At 38.3% G+C, this 13,748-nt stretch overlaps 1 protein-coding gene and 1 long non-coding RNA gene across 2 annotated transcripts in view; one reads left to right on the top strand and one right to left on the bottom strand.

Annotated features, from left to right (window-relative positions):
• The window catches only part of LOC133092430 (uncharacterized), a 41,486-nt gene extending 40,445 nt beyond the window's left edge, over positions 1-1,041 (bottom strand). The window contains exon 1 of the long non-coding RNA XR_009701053.1: positions 954-1,041. This is a non-coding gene — a long non-coding RNA (uncharacterized LOC133092430). The remainder of the gene's footprint in view (positions 1-953) is intronic.
• Positions 1,042-5,258: 4,217 nt separating this feature from the next.
• On the top strand, positions 5,259-13,196 carry SPP1 (secreted phosphoprotein 1). Its single transcript, XM_061192644.1, has 7 exons — positions 5,259-5,402; positions 6,521-6,588; positions 6,701-6,739; positions 9,132-9,212; positions 9,503-9,544; positions 11,103-11,396; positions 12,369-13,196. Exons 2-7 carry the CDS (start codon positions 6,535-6,537, stop codon positions 12,768-12,770), a joined length of 912 nt encoding a protein of 303 aa, XP_061048627.1. The 5' UTR covers positions 5,259-5,402; positions 6,521-6,534; the 3' UTR covers positions 12,771-13,196.
• The last annotated feature ends 552 nt before the right edge of the window (positions 13,197-13,748 follow it).

Here is a 13,748-nt window from a genome sequence, read left to right as displayed (position 1 = left end):
TGAACTAAGTCTGGAACGATGTGAAAGTATTTCACAGGCTGGTGTGAATGGGACTGGAGGGATATTCTTGACATGGGGGCCACGTGCTGTGACAGAAGGCACGGGGACTTGAGAGTGCGTGGCACACCGGGGAGCGCCAGGGGGCTCTGTGTGCTTGTCCCGTGGTGTACAAGGAGGGGAGCTGGTGGCAGAGAAGGCTGGAGAGACAGAGGATGCTGGATCTCAGAGGACCTCATGTCCTATAAAAAAAATAGCATTCACCTGGCCAGCCTTCTTTGGTTGCAGGAATCACGCCTGAAGTTCTCAGGCCTAATCCATTCTGCCTGATAGCAACTTCTTATACAACCCAGAGGATAAGTTCAATTGGGGGTTTTATGAAAGCAACAGAAAATAATCATCATAAATTATTCAACTTACATAAGAATTATACACATTTATTATAGATTTAAATTTTTTCATTAACTGCATAAATATTTGTTGGCACGTAAATTGACGAGGGATAAGAATGTCTTAGACCTGACATCTATTGCGGAATTCGAGGATTAAATAAGAAGTCAAACTTTAGTCACTGATTATTTTAAATAATGTCTTTTTAAAACGTAAATGTTATGCCATGGAATAGGGACATTCATGTGAGGTATTCCTTAATTGGAATTGGCAAAACAAACAAAAACTCGTAGCCAAGTGTGGCTAGAAAAATACCTGATGTAACTAGTTCCTCTGTTGTCCAGTTTTTGTCCCCTTTCTTCCGATTTTCTTCTGTTTTGTACAGAAATGGTCACTTTTTCATATCAACCTCATAATGAATTCTCTACCAAAAATTACTCCAACATCGGATTTTAAATAAGAATTCTCATAAACTGATTTCAAAGAATGATTTTCTCCCCTCAAATACATTCTGCAAAATGCCTGTCACTGGCTGCTTAGTGCGGCAACCAGTGACCAGAACTTACAAGGGTCTGCAGCTGCTAGACTTCCTATTTCTACATCTCTTCAGCTTTCCACCTGCCCCTCTCTGGGTCCTCTCTGACGGCAGGCTCCTGGATTGTTGCCCATGTTGCTGCAGGTGTAGAGTCCCATGCTGCTTTGATTGCTGTTGGATGGGAAGAAACACTTCTTGTTTGATGCCAATTCCAGAACACCCATCCCTTCAACACCAGTGTAGACACAGGGTCTCCACCCTATGCCTTCTCTGTCCACATCCCACTGAATTTACTGTTTAACCACGCCCCCTTCACTCCATTGGCTGCACAAGTTGTAAATTTCTTAGTTGATCTTCATGAATAAATGGGTTCCAGGAGGGTAAGAAGGGTGTCATTTTAAGAAAAAAATTAATAATTTAAGTCCACTTTAAAGAATCTATCATTTAAAGAATGTTAGAATGGCCTCAAAGTTAGTGATGATAATTTAACAAAGAAATACTGCTAGATTCTTGAGTACTGGCAAATAATAGCTATCAATATATGATATATGGACTCAAGCATAGTGCCCATGCATTATATTGATAAGCAAGAACTATATGCTCAGAATTAGCTGCTATGGATGGAGAGTTGAGTGGTTAATCATTAACAATTTATTGAAGAATTATTTACTCTATAACAATTCTATGGGTCTAAAATGAAACTGTTTTCTTTTGTTTTAAGTGATGTTAATGTTTCTGATAGTAAGACCATTTTTAAGACCATTTTTTAAATTTTGTTGACTAATTTATTGAGTAATGGGATAAAAAGTTTTATGGCGTGTCTGTTTTGTATTTCTGAAATGTTCTACTTTCATGTCTGAACTTAAAAAAAAAAAAACCTTCTTATCTTCAACCCTTGTTTCCCTCCCTCTAATAAATAATTCCCTGCTTCCCTAGTCTATATATGATGAAATGATGAGTGGTAGGCTTCTTACTAGATATAATTCCCAACTTCTCTATGACAGATTGGCAATGGTACCAAGATCAGCTTTTTTATCTGAACCTTGACTTAAGGGAAAAAATAATTATTTACAGAGCCGAAAGAGTCGAAATAGTTTATTATACTTAGTAAAATAGATATATCCAAATAAACTAGAAGTCAGTATAATAAAGTCCACCAAAACAGTTGGACACTTAAATTTTCCTATTATATGAGAATTTTCATGTAATTCGAGAAAAAAATATGTTCTTTGTGTTTCCACATATCCTCTTATAGTGTCTATATTTTATGATCACAACCCACTCTTCATTCCAGTTTAACAACTAAACTTTTTCCTTTCCACATACAAGATTTAGAAGGAATTTGATCATGTTGACCTTTTGATTTTAACAACCCAGGATTAACCTAATCGAGAATGGAAATAATGTGGAAATGCTACAGATCAAGCCTCTCTGATTCAAATCATTTAACACATTAATTCTGACAGCTGGAAAATCTTACTCAGAAAAAAATGTCAGCAGCATGTTTAATGACGAAAAGCAAGAAGCATGGGCCTCTCCAAAAATCACAAAGACGCACTATCCATCTCATACTTTACAGAACTGCCTCTATCACAACTCATTTCATCCTCTCATCTCTGAAGCATCCCAGACACGTTCTTTAACCATGAATTCACAAGCCTTTACTCTGAGTGAGCCTCGGAATCAGGAACCTCCTGCGCAAGCGTGGGAAACGGGGGAGGAGCCCATGGCGTTCACCTGGGTTTGCTGAAGACAACAAAGCAGAAAAGAATGCTTTGCTTCTCTTGGCCTCTGTGTTCCCTGTTAATGTGTAGCGGCTCACTGTTGGGAAATACTTCCTCACCTGACGTTCCAAGAAGTGGAGGACCTCACAGTTGTTTTATGGCTCAGTCATTAAACGCATGAACGTTCCATCCTGCCGGAATCACTGACGGAACCGGACTGTGGTCTGAAATCCTTCTCAGAAACGCTGCCACCATGTGGCACGTTGGCGCTATGACCAGAAGAGCCCTATAGGTCATGTGGTTCATCTCAAGATGGCTGGGCTCCAGCAGAATCTATTCCTATAACGTCCTAAGTTCCTATTAAATCACTCCCGCGGGCAAAGAGTAAACCATAGTGTAATCCTGTGGAAATCTTGGGGTTTTTTTAGAATATGTGAACTTCCCTCCGCTACACTGACAATCTGACAACTTAAGTGGGTTATGTGTTTAAAGGGAAAAAAAGTTTTTAAGAGCAGAAATAAGAAATCTGTTTTTGCAACGTTATAACCCGTGTGCTTTGTATTTTATAGAGATAGCTGACATCTGAATTATTAAAATGTGTGCTTAGAACCCACAAATCAACAATATCAATTCATTTGAAACACATACAATTTAAAAGAGATACGTTTCCTCCCACCAAGTGTCTACAAACCTATGGATTAGTTACGTTAACACTGCAAAAAATTATTCAACCGTATTTATATTAAAAGTAATACTTGGGGGCTTCCCTGGTGGCACAGTGGTTAAGAATCCGCCTGCCAATGCAGGGGACACGGGTTCGAGCCCTGGTCCAGGAAGATCCCACATGCTGTGGAGTAACTAAGCCTGTGCACCACGACTACTGAGCCTGCGCTCTAGAGCCCGTGAGCCACAACTACTGAGCCTGTGTGCTGCAACTCCTGAAGCCCGCGCACCTAGAGTCCGTGCTCCACAACAAGAGATGCCACCGCAATAAGAAGCCCGCGCACCACAAGGAAGAGTAGCCCCCATCGCCACTAGAGAAAGCCCATGTGCAGCAACAAAGACCCAACGCAGCCAAAAATAAATAAGCTTATTTTTTAAAAAAAGCAATACTTGGTAAATAGGAGTTGACACCTTAGATACAACCAATAATAAATAGGAACATTTAACTTTAATCTCACTTTACACATGATTCTTACAATGGAGGTGTGAGATAAATTAATAGTGCAATTTCCATTTCACAACTGAGAAAGGTAGATGAAGAGGTTAAGTAATCTCAAAACAATATTAAATATTTAAAGTGGACTCAGAGCTCTGCAACCCCTAATTTCTGTTCCAATATTCAACCTTCAACTGTAATTTTTTTTCATTCAAACACCTTTTGAATACCCTGTAAAGTTTTTTTTTTAATATAGAATTATCTTTTTAATTTTCTTATTAAGTAACCAACTTTATATATCCTGGGAGAAAAATTAGAAAAAGACAATTCAGAAATCTAATCCAGCCCTTCAGAGGTGTGCGAATTATCCTGTCGATGTACACAGTTTAAAAATCTTACATCTGATCTCATTCCAATAACCTATTCCATTTAAAGGTATTACAAATCATGACTACCTGCTCCTCCTAAAAATCTTAATAATAGTTAACACACACACACTGGTTAAAATAGGCAGGGTATTTGCATATATGTGCCATGTATTTTTAGTTTTACACATACTAATTCACTTAAACCTCTCAAAACGCCCACGAACTGTGCATTTGACAGATGAAAACAGGTATAGATAGGCTAAGTGATTTGCCCAAGGTCTCACAGCTAATCAGTGGCAGAGTGGAACTCAAAGCCACACTCTGGCTCCTGAAGCAGCACTTTCCAGCAGTAACCCTGCTCTCGGTCAGAAGCTGCTTTACTTCTGCCGCATTGAGAATAAATTACCTCTCTTCTATTTTATATAGCAATTAGCAGATTCATCACTTCCAAACAATTCAAACAGGGCGACAAAAATCCACGTCCTTGAAAGGTCAATGTAAATCCAATTTAATGAGCGTGAACGTGGATTTTAATGTTACTAATGCCATTTGTTTAAATGACAGGCTGCTACACACTTGAAATCACAAAACAGAGCTTCAGTAAAAATGGAGGAAGGGTTTTTGAATTCTTTGTATATATCTGAACAATAGCCTGGTAGCTCTTAAATAAGTATAACTGTGAGGCAAATTTGGTTGCATATATTACCTTCATCTGTTATTTAAACCAAAAGAAACAAAAATCCATTCTATTTAATTTTATTTAAGACTGATTTAGATTATATTTTTATTCTAATTCAGAAATTATAGAGTCTTTGTAAGAACTAGTCATTTCCCTCCCTCCCTTTTTGTGGGACGCCCTCGATGCCCTTCCAGGATGCTGACAGCCAATCCTATAAACGAAAAAGCTAGTTAATGATATTGTGCATAAGTAATGTTTTAACTGCAGAGTAGTTTGTGTGTGTGTGTGTATGTGTGTGTGCATGTGTTTGCTTTGTAACCACAAAACCAGAGGGGGAAGTGTAGGAGCAAGTGGGTTGAGCAGTGGCAAAAAACCTCATGACACATCTCTCCGCCCCCTGTGTTGGTGGAGAACGTCTGGAGCAGCCTTTAAATTCTGAGAGGTCCTGGTTGTCAGCAGCAGGGAGAGGAGGCGGCCAGAGTGCAGCACTGAGCACAGACAGCATCAGCACCGCCTGGGACCGGGCTCTTCTCCGCCGCCGCAGACCAAGGTAAGGCTGCAGTTTGCTGCTTGCTTGCTGTCCTATGTATGCACTGTTTCATTTCATGGGGAAGGTCAAGCTGTAAGGAAAAGAGTTTAACAGTAAAAGGTGTTCATCAGACTTAAATGGTCCTAGTCTTCGGAATAAGCATGCCAGATCCAGGGCAGATCTCCTGCAGGAAAGGCGGCCGGCTATTTTGAAAGACAGTCGAATACAAAACTTAAAAATATTTCCACGCCATCCTCAAAAGAACTGAAACTACTTCCTGCCAGCAGAAAAAAAAGGAAATGTCTATGCGCCTTTGGAATGATTCTATCTACATCATTTTAAATGGATAGATGATTGTGGAGACATTTAAAAGGAAAATGATTTTTAGTGCTAATGTAAACAAATGATAATGCTAATTATTTAATGATTTGACTTATCCTGTTTTCAAAGAACAAAACCTTTCTGAATATTTTCACCTCTGTATTTAGCTGTTAAAATTTATCCAAAATACCTGTATGACACTATTTAGACTTACAAATAGGAAAGTTGTTGACTGTTTTCAGTGTTTTTCTTTTTCGTTTCAAATTTCTAGAATACCTTACTTAAATTACTAACTTTAGAGATAGCTTCATTTCACCTAAGTAACACCTTTTAAATAATTTAAGTTGAAAACCACATTTGAAATGCATGCTGGAAAATGGAGAAAGCAAGTTTCTTTCACAGTTTTATTTTCTCTCTTTCACTTTGTGTTTTTCTTCTCTGAAAAATAAATATTCCCATTCCAGCTTATTATTTGAACTTAATTACTGTTGATCTGTTTTTAGGTTTAGATGGCTGGTGACATGAGGTAGCAATGGCATAATCTCTGAAACTCTAAATTTTAAAGTTGATAAATATAGACTTGTAAAATTCCTCTCTCCTTGCCTAATAGGAAGAGATGGAGAATAGAGGAGGTGGCATTACAAATACTAACTCAAAAGATCATAATATTAAGAAGAAAAATTTTCTCTAAGAAGTAGAGAGTATTTCTACAGAAAATATATATTTATTTGTGACAATTTTGTAATGTGGTACCCTAAAAAAGCATCACTGTTTTAACCTAGGAAAAGATCAAATATTTCTTACAAAATATTTTGCAGGAACATTCATTACGATGAGAATTGCAGTGATTTGCTTCTGCCTCTTGGGCATCGCCTCCGCCCTTCCAGTGAGTACAGCTGAATCTTAAAGAAAATTCCTCAAAATAAATGAATTGTGTGTTTCAAGGTGCTAGGAACACATTCACACTGTAATCTTTCTTCACCTTTTCTGTTTCAAAGGTTAAACACACTGATTCTGGCAGCTCTGAGGAAAAGCAGGTGAGCATCTTTTAGGTTTATCATATAGTTAAATTATTTTTGCAACTGCTGCAAGATGTGCTACAAACGTATGGCAATTTTACTTATTTTCATAGTCAAACAAAATAACTTATAAGTATTTATTGAGTGCCTGCTGTGGTTCTAGGCCAGTACCAAGCACAGAATTGCTTTTAATTAATATAGTCTCTTAAAACCAAACTAGATTTTTTAATATAATAAAATGGTGCTCTAGGCCTATCATTTATGTAAAATGAGTTCTATGAAGTTGTGTGACTTTTTGTTTCCATGAGTCAACATACTGTCCTAGAAGTAAAAAATTCCATCTTTTGCTTTACTTAGCGGCAAGCTAAGTTTAAAATTCACCTCACATATTGGAGAGTTGGCATAACCATAATATTCACAATATCTCCTAAGATATTTGCTAAGAAGCCCATTATAAGAAGAAAGTCTGTTTATGCTGTTTGTATCTATTGTGCTTATCAGATGACTTTAGGTCACATTTTTCTAGCCAAACATAAGACCAAATCAAATTCTTTATTATAATTATTCAACCAGCACAATAGATGTACCTGCCCCTCCACAGGGTGAAAGCATGCCAGCCAAACAACAAACGGGCATTGTCCCAAGGAGCTTGGACAAAAAGGCACACAGAGTTCAATTCCAGATAAACAGAATAAAGGCCAACATAGAGCTGCCTGGGGTCACTGCAGTTAGATTGCTTAATGAAGATGTTAGGAGAAGTATTGCTGCGTGTGTTTGGGTGTGCAAGTGGGTATAAGTAAGTGTGTCTGTTTTCCAAGTGATTTAAGAACACAAGTATTGAATCACAACAATAAGCCAGAAAATTAACATTTCCAGAGAAAATAGTGATCACACTTTTTGAGGCAACAATTAGTGCCTTTTTAATAGAATAAAATATGGCACATGAAGCCACGGCAGTATAAGTGGTTAAATGTTATTTAGGAGATAAGTGAAGAGCTCAACCTTCTAGAATCCTAGAAATCTAGAGCTAGTAGGAAAAATGGAAAGTCTGTAAAGAGACACCCCTGAAGATGAACACCGGTTATCTAGGAGTGATATGATTACTGGGTAGATTTTAGTTTGTTTTTCTTATCTATTTGTTCTTCATATTACTTTTTAAAAATTATAAATTTATCCTATAAATACAGATAAAGCCTGTATTACAGGTATCATCAGAATAAATATGTATGTTAAATGTAATCAATCATAACATTTATCTGTAAAATATTTACATAAATATATATATTTTAAAGAAAAAAAAAGGGAAACTTTGAACTCATCTAGACCAGTAGTTTTCACATTTTTTAGTCAAGGAACCCATTCTTTCAGCAAAAACTGTCATAGAAGGCCAATATGAAGCTGCTCTGGTTAGAGCCAACCATGGGGAAACCCAAAGTGCTACCGACTGGTTTCCTTCTTGCTTTTCCCCTCCTTTGTGGCTGTGAAGGAATTCTTGGAACCCCCAGGGTAACTTTTCTCCATGACAGAGATGTGAAGTGATTGCCCTGGGCTGTACAGCCCACCAGATGACACTTAATTCAGAGCAATTTCCACTCCTCTGCACTAGCATATTACTATCATTTTCCAGACAAATGACTTGGCTAAGTGAAAGGCCATTCCATTCATGTCTTTGGCACCTTAAAGCAACAGAACTTTTATGCAATGGTGTTGATATTATATTTCTGCACTGCCCACTAAGGTAGCCACTAGACACATGTGACTATTGAACACTCGAAATGTAGCTAGTGCAACCAAGGAACTAAATTTTTTTTAATTAACTTAAATTTGAATAGCCACATGTTTTATGGCTAGAGAATGGCATACTGGACAGCACAGCCTTAGAGAATTTCTCCTTGTTCCACAGAGACAGGAAACAAGGAAGATCAACACAAATTAAGGGCACCTCTGCTTTAGTTGTGTTTCATCTGAGAGGAATTTCCGCTAACACACATAGAACAGAAAAGCACAGTGTATCATCAATGTGAACAGCCACTGGATTTGAACCCTGGCTCTGCCACTTACTATCTCTTAACTTCATTGTGGCTGAGTTTCTCCTGATCTGTAAAATGGGAGTAATAATAATGATACCTATCCCAGGATTAAATGAATTAGTATTTGTAAATTACTTTGAAAGTGTGCCTGCCTCACAATAAGTGCTATGTAAGGGTTTGTTAAATGACTCTACCAGAAAGAATAAATTATGAAAGATACAGCTAAGGCTCTAGTTGACTGAATAATGCATGTTATGCTTATCCATCAAGACTAGGGAAGGATAGTTGTTTTTTCAGCTTATTTATTCAGTTGTTTTCTCAACTTAGAGATCCCTGTTTCTTTTTCTTAATAATGACAAATATGCAACTCTTTTTTGTAGCTTTACAACAAACACCCAGATGCTATAGCCACATGGCTAAAGCCTGACCCATCTCAGAAGCAGACTTTCCTAGCACCACAGGTATTTTTAATTTTAATTAATTCTAAATATTAAAATTCTCACAATTAAAGAACAACCACCACAAAAAAATAGCCACCAAGCAGGCCATTTGGGCTTGTTAAATGGATCTTTCCTGCCTGTTGGTAAACGTGAACTTAGGACACCAATTGATCTGTCATGTTGTCTTCCCGCTTAAGCCATCCACCAATGAGGCTAAAAAATAAGACCTGCTTTGTATGGAAAAGGCTAACTTTTGAATTAAAAAGTTAAGAGAGTATGATGTACACTGATTTGTACCCTTCCTTCTTCAGAATACTGTGTCCTCTGAGGAAACTGCTGACAACAAGCAAGAGGTGAGGTTCCACTTTGAATCCAAGGTCCACCATGTCTGAAGCAACTCTTTCTCCTAGTGACATTGCCTGGGTTCAATTCTGGCAAAATTCCATTACAAAATTCTCCAGTAAATGCCCTGTCTATCCACTGGCCTGAAATTCCAGGGGCGCATCACATCCCTACCCAAAGCCTTGAACTTTCTGCAGACCTGATTATACTGGGCCAACAGTATGGTGGGTTCTAGGTCAGGGATGGTGGAAGTAGAGTCTTTACTGAGTGGAGTGGAGGTGCGGGTATGGGAGAAATATTATGGGATGGGCTCCTGGTAGCCCGATTCATATTTGTCTCATTTCTCTGAGTGACTCTGCCACCACCATCCAAGGGAACAATAGGAACTAGGAACTTTCTCCTCAAAACCTGCATCTTGAGACCCACCCTCCCTTCCTAACATGAGCTCAGCCAACCATAAAAAAAAAAAAAAAAATGTCCTGTCTAAAACTTGCTCACAAAAAACACAAGTATTTACTAAATGTCAGAAATACCAGGTTTCAAATAAGTTTAGTGTGGCAGGAAATGTTTACTAATGTCTGTTGTTTGAAATACTAAGCCTCTTGCAATTTATTTAAGATATTTTGTTGCTGTCATCTAATATCTGGTACGCATCTAATTAATGCCTACCAAAGCCAAGACTTTGACTCCAGGAACGTTTCCGTTGCTAACATAATGGTTTATTTAATAACTATTCTTTTTATTGGAATTATTAATATATTTGCTAAGCAAAGGGATAACTTAAATTTGTTTTCCTTAAGATTCTATTTGAAGATGCTAAGAATTTCTAATAAGGAAAGTTAGATAAATGACCCAATATATTTGCAATCAGAAGTGTGCTAGACATTAACTGGTTAATTGAGCTGCAATTTATACACATGGATAACAAAGTTGCCTTTTGATTATCCAGGCTAATAGGGAGGAGTTTTAGGTTTGGGGGTAAGCATTAATACATGTGCTCTGATCTCCTGAGAATTGTCATAGAAAAAAACAATCTCACAATTATGTATCTGTATTTACTGCATTATTGAATTTGGTAAATTAAATAGCGTCTAAAATGAACAAGGAAAAACATGTTATCGATATAAATTTATAACTCATACGTTTGGCTTGAAAATAATGTTTACGAAAAAGCAAGAAAAATGCCTCAGAATAGGATTCCATTTATCCTTGTGTTAAAAGGGAAATTGGAAGATGCTCACTTTAGCTCTTAAAAGCCATTGAGTGCTTTGTTGTGAATACAAAGATTCCGAAACTGGGACTTCCCTGGCGGTCTGGTGGTTAAGACTTCGCCTTCCAAGGCAGGGGGTACGGGTTCGATCCCTGGTCAGGGAGCTGGGGTCCCACGTGCCTCACGGCCAAAACACCAAAACATAAAACAGAAGCAATATTGTAACAAATTCAATAAAGACTTAAAAAAAAAAAAAAGATTCTGAAACTAAATAAAGATAGTAAAAGACTAAGGCACCGTAAAGGCTAAAGGAAAATAAAAATCCTTACACCAATTTTTCCGGCCATCTTGATTTTTAGACCCTCCCGAGTAAGTCCAATGAAAGCCCTGAGCACACAGACACTGTGGATGACGAAGAGGATGGAGACAGCCAGGACACTGACGCAAATGACTCCAATGACGCTGACCATTCCGACGAGTCTTACCATTCTGATGAATCTGATGAAGTGGTCACTGATTTTCCCACTGACGTTCCAGCAACCTCCGTTTTCACTCCACCTGTCCCGACCGGAGACACATACGACGGCCGAGGTGATAGTGTGGCTTATGGACTGAGGTCGAAATCTAAGAAGTTCCGCAGATCTGAAGTCCAGGTAAATCCTTGAACAAGACACATGAGATGGTTATGAGTAGAGCCCAATTCTAGGGAACATGGGTCTGCATGCTCATTTGTTCATTCATTCAGCAAGTATTATTACTTTATGATCATTGAATACAAAACCTTTTCCCACTTGGTGGTTTTTGTATTAAAGTCCACATAATTTCTCCCTAATTTTGTCTCTCAATCACAATGCTATTTTTCCAAATCCTGGTTATAAAGCACTTATTCTATTTGCTTTTTTATTTATTTATTTTTAAAATTTATTTATTTTATTTATTTATTTTTGGCTGTGTCAGGTCTTTGTTGCTGCACATAGGCTTTCTCTAGTTGCGGCGAGTGGGAGCTACTCTTCGTTGCAGTGCGCAGGCTTCTCATTGCAGTGGCTTCTCTTGTTGCGGAGCACGGGCTCTAGGCACGTGGGCTTCAGTAGTTGTGGCGCAGGGGCTCAGTAGTTGTGGCTCGCGGGCTCTAGAGTGCAGGCTCAGTAGTTGTGGCGCATGGGCTTAGTTGCTCCACGGCATGTGGGATCTTCCTTGCCCAGGACTCGAACCTGTGTCCCCTGCACTGGCAGGCAGACTCTTCATCACTGCGCCTCCAGGGAAGCCCTCTATTCGCTTTTTTAAATTAAAAAAGGATCTGGATTTAGCACATAGCCCTGCCATGTACTAGTCCCTTTGCTTTTAACTTTCGATTCATTTTCCCTTTATGTAAAACAGATAATGAGACCTTCCTCATGGGTTTCCTCTCATACAAAATTGATGTACCTATTAAACTAAAGGAGATGACGTAATGAAAGGACTTGGTTTGAAAAAAAGTAACATGCTAGTATTATTTTTTTGGTTCAGCCAAATTTAGACATTTTTAGAGAACACGTTGGGCTGAAAGTTAGAAAGCAGAAGAAAATTACAGTGTTCCCATCTCTGGCTGTTTATTGAATTCTTCTCCCGTTTGTGCTGTGATTCAGTATCCAGATGCCACAGAGGAGGACGTCACGTCACACGTGGAGAGCGAGGAGGTGGGTGATGCACCCAAGGCCATCCTGGTTGCCCAGCGCCTCCACAGGGCTTCTGACTGGGACAGCCGTGGGAAGGACAGTCAGGAGACGAGTCAGCCGGACGACCGCAGTATGGAAACCCACAGCCGCGAGCATTCCAAAGAATTCAAGCTGAAGGCCGAGGATGAGAGCAATGAGCGTTCCGACGTGATTGAGAGTCAGGATAATTCCAAAGTCAGCCATGAGTTCCACAGCCAAGAATTCCGCAGCCGGGAAGACAAGCTAGTCCCAGACCTTAAGAGTGAAGAAAACAAACCCCTGAAATTTCGCGTTTCTCATGAATTGGATAGTGCCTCTTCTGAGGTCAATTAAAAGGAGAAAAATACAGTTTCCTACTTTGCTTTTAGTAAAAAGAAAAAATACATTATAGCAGAGTGGGACAGAATATGAAATGCTTATTTCTCTGCTTAGTTGGTGAATGTATATGTGTGTGGATCTGGAAACAGATCATGGTTTTGATCATTAGTTTAGTGTGTGACTTCATGGTAACACCCTTGTAAACTAAAAGCTTCAGGGTTTAGCCTATGTTCTTTCCATCTAAGAAATGCAAACCATCACTGCATTTTAATGTTTGCTACCCTTTTATGAAAAGAAGTTTATGTAGAAGCAAAAAAAAACTTTTACACACTTAGAGAATATAAAATTTCATGTCACTATGATCTTTTGTTTTTTAAATTAGTTTATATTTTGTTGTGATTATTTTTGTTGGTGTGAATAAATCTTATATCTCGAATGTAATGAGAGTTTGGTGATGTCAATTGCATTTCTTATTTGATTCCCTACAGTTGCCTAGCAATTAATATATGTAATCATTTTAATTAATGTGCTGGACTTAGTAGACAGCAATCTAAGACCTTCTGGATCAAACATACAGCCCCTGGCTGAGCTAAAGTTCCCAGTCAAGGAAACAGGAGTCAAGTGGAGGTTGATATTCAGCCAGAACTCCTTCAACTATGCAGGGCTCTGTAGGCCACTTCCACTGAGTGAGAGCAAACTTTTTCTAATTTTCACAAAGCTGATGTAAAAGCTAATGAAAGCTTAGATGCAATCACAAATCAATTTTATTTTTTACCATTCTCCATTAATTTTCTCGGTGAATTTATGCTTTCTTGCCCTTGGATTACAACTTGGTAAGTCCCATAGCTATTCTGATCACTTGTAGATAATAAACAAATAGTCCCTTTGTACTGTTAAAAACCTAAAAGCTAATAATCAAAATTTTCAACTTCATTCAAAACTAAAAGTTCTGGAAACCTGAAGTGGAGCAAGTGCCTTATTTCTATGCCTTGC

The sequence above is a fragment of the Eubalaena glacialis genome, chromosome 5 (genome assembly GCF_028564815.1).
Source record: "Eubalaena glacialis isolate mEubGla1 chromosome 5, mEubGla1.1.hap2.+ XY, whole genome shotgun sequence".
NCBI classification, from domain to species: domain Eukaryota; kingdom Metazoa; phylum Chordata; class Mammalia; order Artiodactyla; family Balaenidae; genus Eubalaena; species Eubalaena glacialis.
The sequence above is the reverse complement of the archived record's forward strand: the minus strand, read 5'-3'. Positions and strand labels throughout refer to the sequence as shown.

Excerpts from the sequence above, each read along its gene's own strand:
- SPP1 (XM_061192644.1), top strand. The coding sequence starts at position 6,535 with ATGAGAATTGCAGTGATTTGCTTCTGCCTCTTGGGCATCGCCTCCGCC. Across the intron at positions 6,740-9,131 it reads GCAGCTCTGAGGAAAAGCAG|CTTTACAACAAACACCCAGA; the intron begins GTGAGCATCTTT and ends TCTTTTTTGTAG. Across the intron at positions 9,545-11,102 it reads CTGCTGACAACAAGCAAGAG|ACCCTCCCGAGTAAGTCCAA; the intron begins GTGAGGTTCCAC and ends CTTGATTTTTAG.